This window comes from Nylanderia fulva, unplaced genomic scaffold (genome assembly GCF_048542155.1).
Source record: "Nylanderia fulva isolate GAGA-0341 unplaced genomic scaffold, ASM4854215v1 Scaffold11, whole genome shotgun sequence".
NCBI classification, from domain to species: Eukaryota; Metazoa; Arthropoda; class Insecta; order Hymenoptera; family Formicidae; genus Nylanderia; species Nylanderia fulva.
The window spans coordinates 3,868,760-3,882,095 of NW_028189302.1; the positions used below are offsets into that span (position 1 = coordinate 3,868,760).

Here is a 13,336-nt window from a genome sequence, read left to right on the forward strand (position 1 = left end):
TCTAAGGAGTCATCATCGGTGCTGAGTTGCGACATTTCCGCAGACGACAAGTACATTGTGACTGGATCCGGCGATAAAAAGGCCACTGTATACGAAGTGATTTACTAAGCCTATTCCCTAAACAAAGAAAGAAAGAAAGACTTGTTCTTTCCTCTTTAAAATAGTGTTTAAAAAATGGATTGAGAACTTCAAGTTAATCTCCTGTGCGAGAATAAAAGTTCCCGAAAAAGTGGGATTCTTTAGCAGCCTTAGGACCCTAAATAAGACCGACGCGACTGGTATAATTGTGTACATATTACGCATATGCGAATCTATAACGGAATTACAATAGAAGAATGTGAAAGATATGTGTATGTGTGCGTGCGTGCGTATGATGAACTGAGAGTCAGCGATGTATGTATATTCGCGCGTGCGTGTCCCGATTTCGCGAAAACGAACGTTCCGTATATACGCGATTACGCGCGCGGGGACTACTATTTGTCGCGTGCATACAACGAGCTCTGGAAACGTGTTTTGAAACGACGAGCGATCAACGGAACGCTCTGGTCGCATGTGCGCTAAAGTAAACGAGAGGAGCCTTCGCAAACGGTGATGTTAGACATATATGATTTTGTAGCTACGTAAACGTAGGATTATAAACGCGCCTAAAGCGGACGGCCGGTATCATCGAGGTGTAAAAAGGCGTCGCAAGATTAGTCTTTGCCTATCCGGTAAGAGAAATTGCATTACGCTTTTTAGTAAAACCACGGACACGGGCGTCACTTTGAATCTTTGCAATCGCTACATCTTCGAACGAATCGTATCCTTCCTGCTGTCCCCTCTCGAGCGACGTAAAAGAGGACGTTAAAGAGAAAAAAAAATTGAAGAATGTCCAAAAGTCTTTTACATCCTTTTTTTTAAAGGCTTATTGATTGTATTGCGTCGGCGGATTTTTATGAAATGCGCATTGTCAATGTGAAAAGTAATTTACGTTATGAATAATCAGTATTGTTGTACTTTTCGGTTCGATATTTTTTAATTGCGATAAAAGAATCTAAATCGAGTAATTTGTCGAACAAGAGGACATTACGTTTCGGGCTTCAAACTGTTAGATTTTGATTAATTTCACTTTCATGACTACTATGTACGCTGTTTGGCAAACTTGATTGCAAACATATCTTTTTTTTTTTGCCTCGTAAGCATAAAGAATGATACCTACCCACCGTTTAATAATCGAATTTCTACGTGATATTGCGCGAAAGGCAGATACGAATCCCTGTACAGAATCCTTGTACATATTCGACGTTTGTGATTATAACGATTATAAAACGAGTATTTACTCGGACTCTTTAAATATACCTATGTAAAGTACAACCCCAATGCACAATCGAAACAAAACTATTTCTCTACTTCAATTAGGTGAACACTAAAATGCGCGGAGATCAATAGAGGCGGAATAACTTCTTGCAGTTTTTAAATATTGACTTTTCATTATAGGTATATATAAATCAATGAAAAAAATATTGATATTGTACGAAAAATTAAATGATAACGATATCTTTGTGTTAAAAAAATATTTGAACAATGATATATATAATTGGAGCTTTATCCAATATCAAAAACGATATGACAAGGAGCATTTTCGTAAATGCTTTCGTGAATAAATTTCTGCTTTCGATTGATCTTCGTCCTGCGAAAATTAGCTGAATGAAATTCTCGACAGACAGACGAGCGCGAATTATAATGTATCATCGAGATGATTAAATTTGTGAAATTATACGGTCCTTCATTCTGTGTCCTTAACGTGAAGTAATAAAAACCAAGTAAACCTTAAGAAAAACGGATAGTTACTTTATTATATAGTTTTCGCAGTTCTCGTCTTGCTGGCGAATATATTATGACAAATTGAGAGGTTTGGTTAATGCATCACACATATGTAGAGAAAGATATGTCATATAATTAACAATGACGTATCTGCAAAAATTTCTTGAGGAAATAAATAAGGATTTATTCCATTTCTTCCCCGCGTCGCATTTTTAGCAATAATAATATGTGACAATTGATATATATTATTATATAATTTATTGTCTCGCATTAAATTTTTCAGTTTCTCTTTCTCTCTCTTTCTCACAGTGGTTAACGAAAGTGTCACATGTACGTGGCAGAAGAAAATAAAATTGTTTTCGCAATAAGTCTTTCTTGGAACGCACAGTTGCGTGTCGGAATCCATACGACGAATCGATGATTGTACAATATGACATATAATGTGTAAACAACGATTATATATCCAAAGAGTTAGCGGTCATCGCGAATGAAATACATTATTCATCGGCAAATATAGCTAATCGTGTCGCGTTTCTTTGTCCGATAAAACTTATCTGATAAAAAATAATCATTATATGGCTCGCGTTACGAAAGTTACTGCACGATTACACGTAACTATGCAAAACGGGGATAAAGAGAGAAAGTTTTTGTGTGTGCTCTAGAAGTACGCACTAACCATTATTGCTAATTTGCAGCGAGACATTTTATCCTTAAAATGAGTAAAGACCATGAACGTCCGCAGGAGGGACAAGAGGGGGCATTTTCTCTTCTTTTGAATAAGCACTGGAATTTATTTCCATATTTAATATAAAAAAAATAAAATTAACAAAAAATTTAAAAAAATTAATTATGCCTCCCTTTGAAAAAATTCTGCGAACGCCCATGATAAAGACTATGTCGAAGGAAGATGGTGTGAATCGAGAGAAGGAGAAAGTAAGTACCACAGAGTTATCACAAGTTTGCTTCCGATAATTTTCGATGTATTTACATTTTTTTTTTTTTACGTGTGTACAAGATCGTTAAAAACATTAAATGTTTATGCTCGCGTAATATGATAATCTGTCCATATATTTACATATTCTTCTCCGTGTGTACAAGATTGTTAGAAACATTAGATGTGTTTACAGGCTTGCCTTTTCTTTTTTTTTCCTTCTTTTCTCACATATCGCCTCGCGCATGTTTGAAAATTCCGCTCTCTTTCTCTCGTCGGATCATCGTTTTTAAATACCCTCTGACGTATCTCGTCATTGCATATATACAAGTAGAAAAATTCTAGTATGTCATTATCGTCACGCGTTATTACAAACGGAAAGGGGAGAAGAATTATACTACACACACCCATCTTTCATACAAATTATTCGTACGAACGTTCACAGACATGTTTCGATATTTTTATCTTTTTTTTCCAATTATCTCGATACGATTTCGTAAATAGAATCAAGGGAAAATGAAAGACACGTGGAGACATTACTGAGAAATATATAAAATTTTGAAAACAAAATGTTTCGTAATTTTGTTAATCGCGATAAAATATCTATACACATATACATGTCTCATTTTTTATCTCACATGTATATGTACATACATGTTTTTCATAGGAAATATACATTGCAAATGATGAATGATGATAATCTCCACACTTTGCCTTTGTAAATGTAGATTTACAAGAACACTCGATTCGGGAGGGATGATAAAAAAAGAGGGAGATTAAATTGTTTTCCCTTCTACTTTTCTTAGGTGTCGCGTAATTCGAGACTTTTAAACATTTCAAAGAAACATGCATGCTTGTGGGTAGCATAATAATGAAACGTGAAATGATGTGTATGGTAAATCATTCGAATACTATGAAGAGAATTGAATACTTGTACAATAAGATATCGATCTACCGTGCCTATAATCCATCGTTATCTTTCGAATCAATTTTATCTTACATGTCTATCTACAAATATGAGGGATGTAAAAACATATACAAAAGTACAATACAATTCATATTATGTTGCAATTTACAATCGCAACGAATCATTAAATCGCTCTAGTAAAATTTGTGAAACAAAAAAAAGAAAGAAAATTTATTTGAAACTAACATCGAATATCGCTCGGATTACTTTAACGCTAACAATCTTCGTCATGCAGAACATATTTAAAAAGATATCCTCCCTGCGTCTCTCGAGGATAATTGTGCTCTCAATAAGCGCAGTCGCGAACTGAATTATATATTTGGTCGTAAAACTGTACGCTTCTCGCCGGAATACGACGCGTCGATTTACGTCTCGATGTTCTGGCAGAAGGTCCTTAATTCTAGAAAAGGAAAAGCTAACAACTCTTATATGAATTGTGTTCGGAGATATGGCAACGAATATGTCCAGTTGCGATAATCATTTTGAAAAGAAGTCTTATAAAGAAAAATAAGATATGACAATCATTTAGGACAATGGATAAAATTCGTCATAATTAAAAAAAATATATAGATGTATATAGATAATATGGGGTGCTTTTCAGCAAGGAAGACATAGATAGACACTGTGTAATACTGGTGTAACACAATTGAGCACAAAGCGACTTAGCTAAAGAGCTGAGTAAGATTGTGTTATATTGTGTGATAGTAGAAAAGCACTTGTGTCGCACACAGTGTGACTTTGTGTCGCCTGTGTTGCTTGCTGAAAAGCACCCATGATAAAGTGCAAAAGGGATATATTGTGTTGCTGTTACCCCTCGCAATGTTGCCAGATTCTAATTAAGTAATTTTCAGAGTCTAACGTCCTGCTGTTTGGTAACTTATTTATTTGACAGACGCAAGCGGCGCGAATATTTCGAGAGGAAAACACAGGGAAGTAAAATAATTGACATACCGCTTTATATAAGATTACTTATATCTGTCATGTGAGTTACCGGAAAAAAGCAATAATCAATATTAACGTGTAAAAACATGTTCGGAATGAGAGAGATCGTACTTAAAAAAATGCGATTAAGTAGTTCTCACACGCCGATCCTCATTTTTTCTTTTTTTTTTTTAATAAAACGATTCAACAATAACAATCAGAGTCTCTGGCAATTTTGCTGTTGCTCTGAGCAACATTTACGAAACATATTAAAGGTTTTTCTGAATATATGTATATCTCTCCGCGTTTTTTTCATCCTTAACGTATATTATATTTACAAGTCGCGCTAAATAGATCTCTATTTATATATTTATATATATATATATATATATATATATATATATATATATATATCATATTATCTTACTATCCTTAAGGCTAGTTTAGCTTGCTGCACACACGTGACATGGTCCATGTGACATATGAAGACACTGGGTGGTCAGTCGCTGTCCGAGCCCACTGGATTGATCTTTTTCCTTTTTTTCGCTTGCTTTGGATTCACGATTTCCTCCTCCTATGAGCATCAAGAAAAAAAGATTGTATTTTTTCGCCATATACTTTAATTTTATATTATATTTATATATATATTTTTACTTATTTATATTTATTTTATTTTATAAATAAATACGCTAAAGAAAAATGTAATAAAAAAACTTACTTCGCTACTGGAGGTACTGTCAATGTGATACCGTGGAAGTGGTCTCTTCGAATTGGATCTTTCTCGCGTGTTAGCACCGGTTTTTCTATGACCGCCCTTACTGCCACCACCGGCCCCGGAGGAAACGTTGTGTTTTCTCGCGGAGCTACTCGGCGGTGGTGGTTCGTTCTCCTCGTTAATTTCGGCAAGTGAGAAGAGATCGCCGTAGCTCTTCCTCAGCGAGTCGTTGCTTGCCGCTTGCGCCTGTTGCAGCGCTCTCTGCATACCTTCCAAATGATACAGCTGTAATTCCGCGGAGTGCTGCCGTAATTGTTCCAAATGGCTGAGAACTTGTTCGCCGGTAGGCGGACCGGACTGTTGATTCTGTTTAGCACCTGAACGTTTCCGTTTGTTCGGACTAGTCGCAGGGTAACGGGTGCTGAGCAAGTTCGCGAGTAGTTCACCAAGCTTCTCCTCATAATCACGACACCAATAGCGTAGTACAGCTACGACAAACATGTCGCCATCGACGCTCTGTCGAGCGAGCAGTTGTCGTAGAAGATCCAACGTTGGCCTATAATAAAATATACAAATATTCAAATTGTTTTATACACAGATTTTATATATATATAAATTGCAACTACATCAAGACTCACTTTTGTTGCTTAAGCATGAACAAAATCGAAGTAAGCGCCTCCGCATGATTGCGAAATTGTAATTTCGGCAAAACTGGCAGTACGTAATCGATTGGAAAATCGTGCGCGAATATGAGCTGCCAAAAACAGTACTGTTCGAAGGTTTCCCAGTTTAAGCTGGCTGTTAATAACGCAGTGAATGATTCCTTCTTTAACATTTTCAGATGGCCTTGCATTATTTGACAAACCAGATCCTGCAACTGGCACGAGTCCACGGTAGAGACGACGAGATGTAACAATTGAGCGTTTCCGAGAGCGACGTTTTGAAATCCCATGTACACGTCGGGCACGAGGTAACATAACATGAATATGTTATCTTCATGGCAGAGCTATAACAAAGACAAAGGTAATATATGTCACATATTTTGTAATACATACATGTATACACTTAATTTATTTGTATTTCGATATAAAATTCTACCTTTAAGTCCGACACCAGGCATACATCCAATTTTTTTTCTCGCTGCCCACAAAAATCCTTGTACACCGATGCTTTAATGTCATTCAAAACATTGCTGAAATAAAAAAGTGTAGAGGTCAAAAATGTTTTCTTTACTTTTTCTTTTTTACTATTTCATTTTTCTTTTAGACCAACCTCGGCTTGTTTTCTCGTTTTTCTTCCTCTCTGCCCCAGACTTTCAAGAAATAAAGGAGAAGATAGCCTATTCGTGGTTGAACCGACTGCATTTCTGCTAAGACCCTAGCCAACAGCTTCCGTCTATTATCTTCCTCTTTGCACAACTGAAATTGATTTCGAAACATGACGAACAACGGAGTACTTATACTATCAGTTAGCGCTTCCTCGTTCATGTTGTCCGATGGAAAGATCGGTGCCGTAATCTGCGACGATAAGATGGTCGATATGCAGGACGCTAACGCGGATATTGTCTCGGCGTCTATTTCGTCCTCCACGACCATTTGTACTATCCTCTCCATCGTTTGACACCTCGCTTCATTGTCAGCTTCCGTGTGCAACGTCTCTATACTGGTTCTCAACTCTTCCGGTTCCAATATGAGACGCAAATGCGACGTAATGTCCTCCTTCTTCACAACACAATTTGCATTCTTTTGCTCGTTTTTCAGTTTTACCGTGGACAACGGTATATCCTCCTCGTCGTCTTCGTCTTCCACCTTTGTCACTATCCTAAATTTAGCTTGCATTAGTTTGCAAAATTAATTTTAAGACGTTAACATTTAATCTTTTTGACTGGAGAATGCCCATAGTCGTAAAATTATACAATTTGTTGCGATCGAAGAATACCTACCTCACCGAATTCATATAAAATTAAAGTATCATTCGATCGTAACGAACACATTGATGATTCACTGCCAAAACTACGGTTTTTCCATATCAAAAAGATTAATACATTAATAGTGTTTTATATGAAAAAAAGATGAATATATATATCACTGTTACAAAACTATTGTATATAAATGGATAATCAACCTGAGAGGAGACTCCTCCTCTTCATCACTAAACGCTGGTTCTGGATCCTGTGCCACGTGATTATTCTCCATGGTAGAATTTGTATTCTCTATTACAGTCCCTGGATTGTGCTCCTTGTTGAGCTCTTCCATTTTACCTGAATATTTCAAGACCTTATTACCTGCTTAAGGACATGATGTAAAAAGTTAGTAAGCGATAAATGTGCTGAAAGCTAAAAGGAGTGAATCGTCAGATTTGATGCAAAGAAAAAGTTTTTACGAAGAAACACACTCGGCGTCACATACAGCATTTAAATATAAATTTTTTCCAATGTATGAATTTAACAAACTTTTATATTATAAATTCTTATTATAAATTCGAGATTTTATAAAGTTCATTATAAATTCTAATACACACATACACAGTGAATTTAATAAGAATTATATATAAAATTATATGAAATAATAAAGAAATTGTATGAAATTATATAAAATAACAAAGAAAATATTGTTTAAATTTCACATATTTAATGTAAGAGTAGACTATATATTTTTTTAATTTGTAATTATGCAAAATATGATTGGCATCATAATAATTAAGATATTTTTTTCTGAAGGCATCCGTTATATTTAACAGAAAGGATGTTTTTTAATATCTCAAAATAATAGTTCAAACTGTCAGATGAATTTAGACACATTATTTATACGAAAAGAACTGAGAAACGTTTAAATTGGAAATGAAAGATATTAATAACGCCGAGTGTAATCGATAAGTTTTGGACATCTAAAAAAAAGCTTTCCACATGTAACGACTATCCAGATTTGTGAATGAAATGGCAGAAACTCAAAAAAAAATTAATTATCCGTAGCTTATTTTTAATGGAGGATGCGAAATAGTGTTAACAAAAAATTTGCATACAGTATTAATAATTTTACCAGGCTCTGTATTCGGCGGTAGACAAAACTCCTTGAAGGTTTCTCGTATCTTGCTCCGCAATTCTCGGTCCAGTTTCGGGCTATCGAATAACGGATACAGGCTAGGCAAAACGCGTTTCTCCAAAATTTGTCGCAACGATGAAAATATCCCGTTTCTCACTTTGTCCGTTAGCGCAGGGTAAAAGTTTGGAATTATCTACGAAACGAATCCTTGTGTTAGAAGAGTTTCACAATGAAACATTACAACAATAAAAAAAAAAAATGCAAACACAGTCCTTACCCTGCATAAAAAATCTAGAAGTGTGGCAGTGACGGGTGGATGAGACCTCATTGAATTGTGCATGACGAGGATCGCCGGCTCGATATTCATGATGTTATCCTTCTCGGGTTCGAAGAATAGCCAATCGTAGAACAAGGCCAGTTTCGCGTTGCTGGCGGCTACGGTGGAAGTGCACGTTGTGAATAGCCAGCCTATTACAGCCCATCGTGGTATGATGTCGGAGCACAGCAACTCGTTCGTGGGGTGTATGACTCCGACGATGAAGCGAATAAGGTCGCATCTTAACGACTGAGATTCAGGCGTCGCTAAGTATTGCCTCTGGAACCAGTCCTGATAACGTTTGTGATTACCAAAACGGACGTTACTGGTGAGGAATACGAGTTTCCTCTCCATGTCCGGCGTCAAGCGAGATTGTAAAAATCTTCTCGATGTTCTGGTCTGCAGCAACTGAAGAACGCCGTTAAAATTCGGACAGAGACTTTTCGAATTGAGCAGTATGTCTTTCCATAATGCCTCGAACTCTGGTATTCTCGCGACGTTTTGCAGTAAACGAACCAAATCCCTGCAAAATAGCACAAATATAATTGAGTAAATTAATTCGTTTAGTTCGTCTTTTAGAGTATTAGTCACGCGCGATGGATGTACGTACCTTCCAATAGCTAAACAGTCTGCCATTCGCTCCCTTATCAGAGACACTGTGAAGGTCACTTCCTTTTGCCGCAAACCAGTCAAGTGAGGCGCGTTATGGTCTTCTATTAACCGCAAATATGTGTAAACAATTGATGCTACTAAAAAAGGGAACTTGTCCAACCACGCTCGATTCTCTTGAAAAATATCTAAGAGAGCGTCAACAAGGAATAAATTTCTTGGGGAAATATCCCCACCCGCAGCATGCCTCAACAAACTTAAACAAAGATTATCCACATTAGTTACACTAGTCCTTATCATTTCTCTCAGCAACCACAACAGCTGACTCCTAGTGATGTCATTTAATCTCAAATATTTCTCCAATACTAATTGATTGAGATGAAGCAGCACAATGGCAAGTCCATCTCGCGTAATTAACGTTAAGTCTCTATAACTCTTTGCAGCATTCTGCGAATCTGTCAAAATCACCACTAGTAAACCCAGTGAAACTTCCTCGTGCGTCTTGTCCTTGCACACAGCATTGTTCAATGTATCGTGAACTTCCTTCTCCGAAAGTCCCGCAGTCAGATTTTGCAGCATCGAGTGACATCTCTCCAATTTCTGAAAATCATATATCGCATCGTTTAATTCTCCAGGCTAACAAAGGAAAAAGAAATAGTACAAGAGGAATTAATATAAATTTGCATCTAGGTTTTTGGAATAAATCTTCCTTGGTGAAAGCATATTATGATATAAAATAAAATTTCCGAAAATGATAAATAAAATACAAAATAGGATCTAAAGAAAATATGCTCGAACTTTCTTTTGCGATTTCGAGAAGTGCAGAGGCGTATAATGAGACGAAAGTTCGCGGGAGGAAAAGGAAGAGAACGAAAAAGTCCGAGGTGCGTCCATTCTCGCGAATTGAAATTTCGCGGGGAAACACGCGTTTTCGCATGTGGCGCCGCGCGTCACCAACGTGCGCGACCGTCGCAACAATGGCGGAGGCCCTCGCACCCGATACGTATCCAGTGACTATTTCAAATATTTATGTTACCTCTTCCAGCTCGTCCTTGTTCTCGATGCAGCTCGTGACGAGTAGCCGGGACGCCGGAGTCTTGGGCTGCTCCATCGCTCGTCGACTGCGCCGCGGCCGGCCCGTGAACGTTACTCGAGGCCCCCGTCGAGCCCTCAGCCCTCAGCCCTGTGCCCCTGGCCGCTTGTGCTCGCCTCCGTGCATCGTGATCGTCTCGCTGGCCTGCTCGCTCGTTCTATCTCGCTCTCTCCTCCACGTCTCTTCTCTCTCTCTCCCTCGCTCGTTCGCCGTCTCTCGCTCCGTCTCGCTCGCTCTCCCACCTCCTCGTTCTCTCTCTCTCCCACTACGTGTCCTCGCTCCCTCCACCGCCCCGCCACCTCGCGCCGTTACCCGTGCCGTGCGCGGACTATCCACTGTTTATTCCTCGGCTCCTCGCTACAGGGCTCCCCGACTTCGCGTAGCGTTCCGATGCGATTGCGCATTGATAGATGCGCCCAGTCGCCGAGAGGGCCTCGTCGAGAGTGTCGCGGTGCTCGGCCCCCACCACCGACCCGTCCGCCAATCAGCGCGTACCAGCCAGTACACACGACCGCGCGGAGTGGGGGTAAGATAGAAAAGTAGTGCGGCTCGCGCAGGGTCGAATTCATACGGGGCGCCTTGAGGTGACAGGACGAGTCGAGTCGCGCGGAGGGCGCCCGAGTTGACAACTCGACACCGCTGACACGTGACAAACTTCACACCGCTCCGATTGGCCTTGCGAACTCTCTCGATAAATAATGAATAGAGAGCGAATCTGGATCTTTTTTTTTCGTTGGTATATATTTAGCTTATCTAATCGCTTGTATAATCATTTTTTTTCTACAATGTAAAGAATTAAATCTGGTCTTACTTTTTGTTATAGACTTTGAGGAAATATATACAAGGAAATGGGAAATAATCCTCCGATCCTTCTCCTGACTCCTTAATAAAAGGCTTTGTAGCTCATTCTCGCCCCTAAGAATTTTTTACCGGTTAATCATCCCACGGACAATGGAGCGGATAACGGAAAGCGTCTTCATGGTGGATTACGTTTTGCCTCTTTGCGCCACACAGCGCAGGTAAGCTTTGTGCAATTACTACGAAGTGTACAAGTCGTGAACTTCGTCCTTCGTTCGCCACGCGTTATTAATAAGTATGTATATACGTTATAATAATGAAGACGCGCGCGGGAACTTTCGCGACTCCGACAGAGAGAGAGTCACGGCTATATGAACTCCTCTCTAATGAAGAGACGGGAAATACTTGGTCGCATCATAGTTAAAACTCGCGGGTCATTATTACGAAATGTTTGGAAAATTCTAACGCTTGGCGTCGAGGGCGAGGAAAGCTACACTCGACTTGCTCCGATACAAAGTCCAACTTTTCAAGGCTTTTCCGCCGAGAAGATTACGATGCGAAATATGAAAATTTGCAAGTCTAATCGCCGTGTCATTTTAAATTAAATTGTTGCGACGAAAATCTTAATAAATCTCTTCATCAATTTATAATTATAAATATAGTTTTGCATCTCGCGATTTCATCATTTTTGTCCACTTTTTCCTTCGATTATTTTTCTGTTATTTTAAAATCAATGTTAATTAAAGAACAAATATAATTTTTTATAAGCTAACCTCGTATACTTTTCTTTCTATTTTCGATATTTTCGATTATAATAAATGCTTTAAAAAATGTATACATTTTTTATTATAATAAATGCTTTAAGAAATGTATTATAATAAATGCTTTAAGAAATGTATACATTTTTAATTATAATAAATGCTTTAAAAAATGTTCACATTTTTAATTATAATAAATGCTTTAAAAAATGTATACATTTACAATAAAAAATATCCAAAACAGAAAGAAAAGTATACAAGGTTAGCATATAAAAGTTTAGCATTTAAAATGATAGAAAAAATGGAAGTTGGAAAAAATGTAAAAACTGATGAAATTGCGAGATGCAAAGCTCCCGTCACGCGAGTTCGCTAGAGCCGAGGGTGCGTGCGAAGCGCGCATGCGCGCGCGCCCGCGCAGCTGCGACGCGACAAGCAGCAACGAGATCGGCCGCCTTTAATCGCATTGGGCGTCCCGGTCACGCACGCTCCTCCGGTTTCCCCGTTTCGCGTTTCGCCTCCGCGAGATCTTCCTCGACGACGCGGCGCACTTGGTCTTTTTCGGAGATCCGGAAAACTCGGGCCTTCCTCGAGGAGGCCTCCATTCCTCGACGACCTCCTCGGCTTCGCGACGAGGCGTATCCGGTCTCGCGGCGGAAACGGGCGTCGTTCGACACGTTCTCGACGAGTCCGCCTCGACAGTCCTAACCCCAGGACATTTCGCGCGACCGGATTTCTCTCCCTCGAGGAACATTCGCGTCTCTTCATCCGGGATCCTGTCGCCATTTTTTTCGCGCAAAACGTAACGGGAAACGATCGAGTGTGTTACGAGGCGCGTAACACCGCGTGCTCTCCTGGCTTTTACATAATGGCCGTATTCTCGATAGCGACGAACACGCGGTCAAGCGCGCGTTCCTTTGGTTCAACCGGATCGTTGTAATGCGTCTCTTAGTTGCGAGACGAAAAGGGCGCCCCTTACATAGGTATTTCCTTCGTAACGTCGCGTGCGTAAATTACGAGCGTGAGAAAATACTTGGGACATCCGTGAGCAGCTGTGTGACGTCAACGAGATTTCTGAGCAACGAAATGACGAAAAAAAAAAAAAACGCGATACGTTGCGATTCCTGCAGTTTTCCCGACTCCTCTTTTTATTTTTGATTCATTCTCTTTCCGTCTTGTCTTTCAGGGATAGGAATTCGATATCGCTCTTTGAATTCAAATTTCGCTTTCGCGAATAATAAAGTCGAGCTGGGATAATGTAATCTACTTTATTGAAAATGAAAAGTCAATATATAATACCTCGGAAAAATTAAATTTTGGTCCACGATTTTCATGAGTTAATATATCGGAATTTCTAGAGAAAAAAATCTTCGTTTTAATTGTAAAT

The 13,336-nt window shown here is 39.0% G+C and overlaps 2 protein-coding genes and 1 long non-coding RNA gene across 9 annotated transcripts in view; 2 read left to right on the forward strand and 1 right to left on the reverse strand.

Moving 5' to 3' along the window:
- Positions 1-1,997, forward strand: part of gro (TLE family member transcriptional corepressor groucho) — a 71,811-nt gene extending 69,814 nt beyond the window's left edge. For all 7 annotated transcript variants that reach the window (XM_085486535.1, XM_085486537.1, XM_085486530.1 and 4 more), the window contains one exon: positions 1-1,997. In XM_085486535.1, coding sequence (XP_085342661.1) covers positions 1-108 — 108 coding nt within the window. In that variant the 3' untranslated portion in view covers positions 109-1,997.
- Positions 1,632-10,938, reverse strand: IntS3 (integrator complex subunit 3). Its single transcript, XM_085486519.1, has 10 exons — positions 10,340-10,938; positions 9,305-9,903; positions 8,656-9,217; positions 8,376-8,571; positions 7,462-7,624; positions 6,610-7,158; positions 6,436-6,529; positions 5,976-6,343; positions 5,341-5,893; positions 1,632-5,196 (listed from the first exon to the last, which is right to left on the reverse strand). The coding sequence occupies exons 1-10, from the start codon at positions 10,412-10,414 to the stop codon at positions 5,122-5,124; spliced, it is 3,234 nt and encodes a 1,077-aa protein (XP_085342645.1). The 5' UTR covers positions 10,415-10,938; the 3' UTR covers positions 1,632-5,121.
- The window catches only part of LOC146724954 (uncharacterized), a 17,892-nt gene continuing 14,913 nt past the window's right edge, over positions 10,358-13,336 (forward strand). Inside the window, exons 1-2 of the long non-coding RNA XR_014925620.1 lie at positions 10,358-11,132; positions 11,220-11,415. This is a non-coding gene — a long non-coding RNA (uncharacterized LOC146724954). The remainder of the gene's footprint in view (positions 11,133-11,219; positions 11,416-13,336) is intronic.

Coding starts and splice junctions, on each gene's coding strand:
- IntS3 (XM_085486519.1), bottom strand. CDS start 10,414: ATGGAGCAGCCCAAGACTCCGGCGTCCCGGCTACTCGTCACGAGCTGC. Junction 5,894..5,975: donor TTCATGCTTAAGCAACAAAA/GTGAGTCTTGAT, acceptor ATTTTATTATAG/GCCAACGTTGGATCTTCTAC. Junction 5,197..5,340: donor ACAGTACCTCCAGTAGCGAA/GTAAGTTTTTTT, acceptor TGATGCTCATAG/GAGGAGGAAATCGTGAATCC.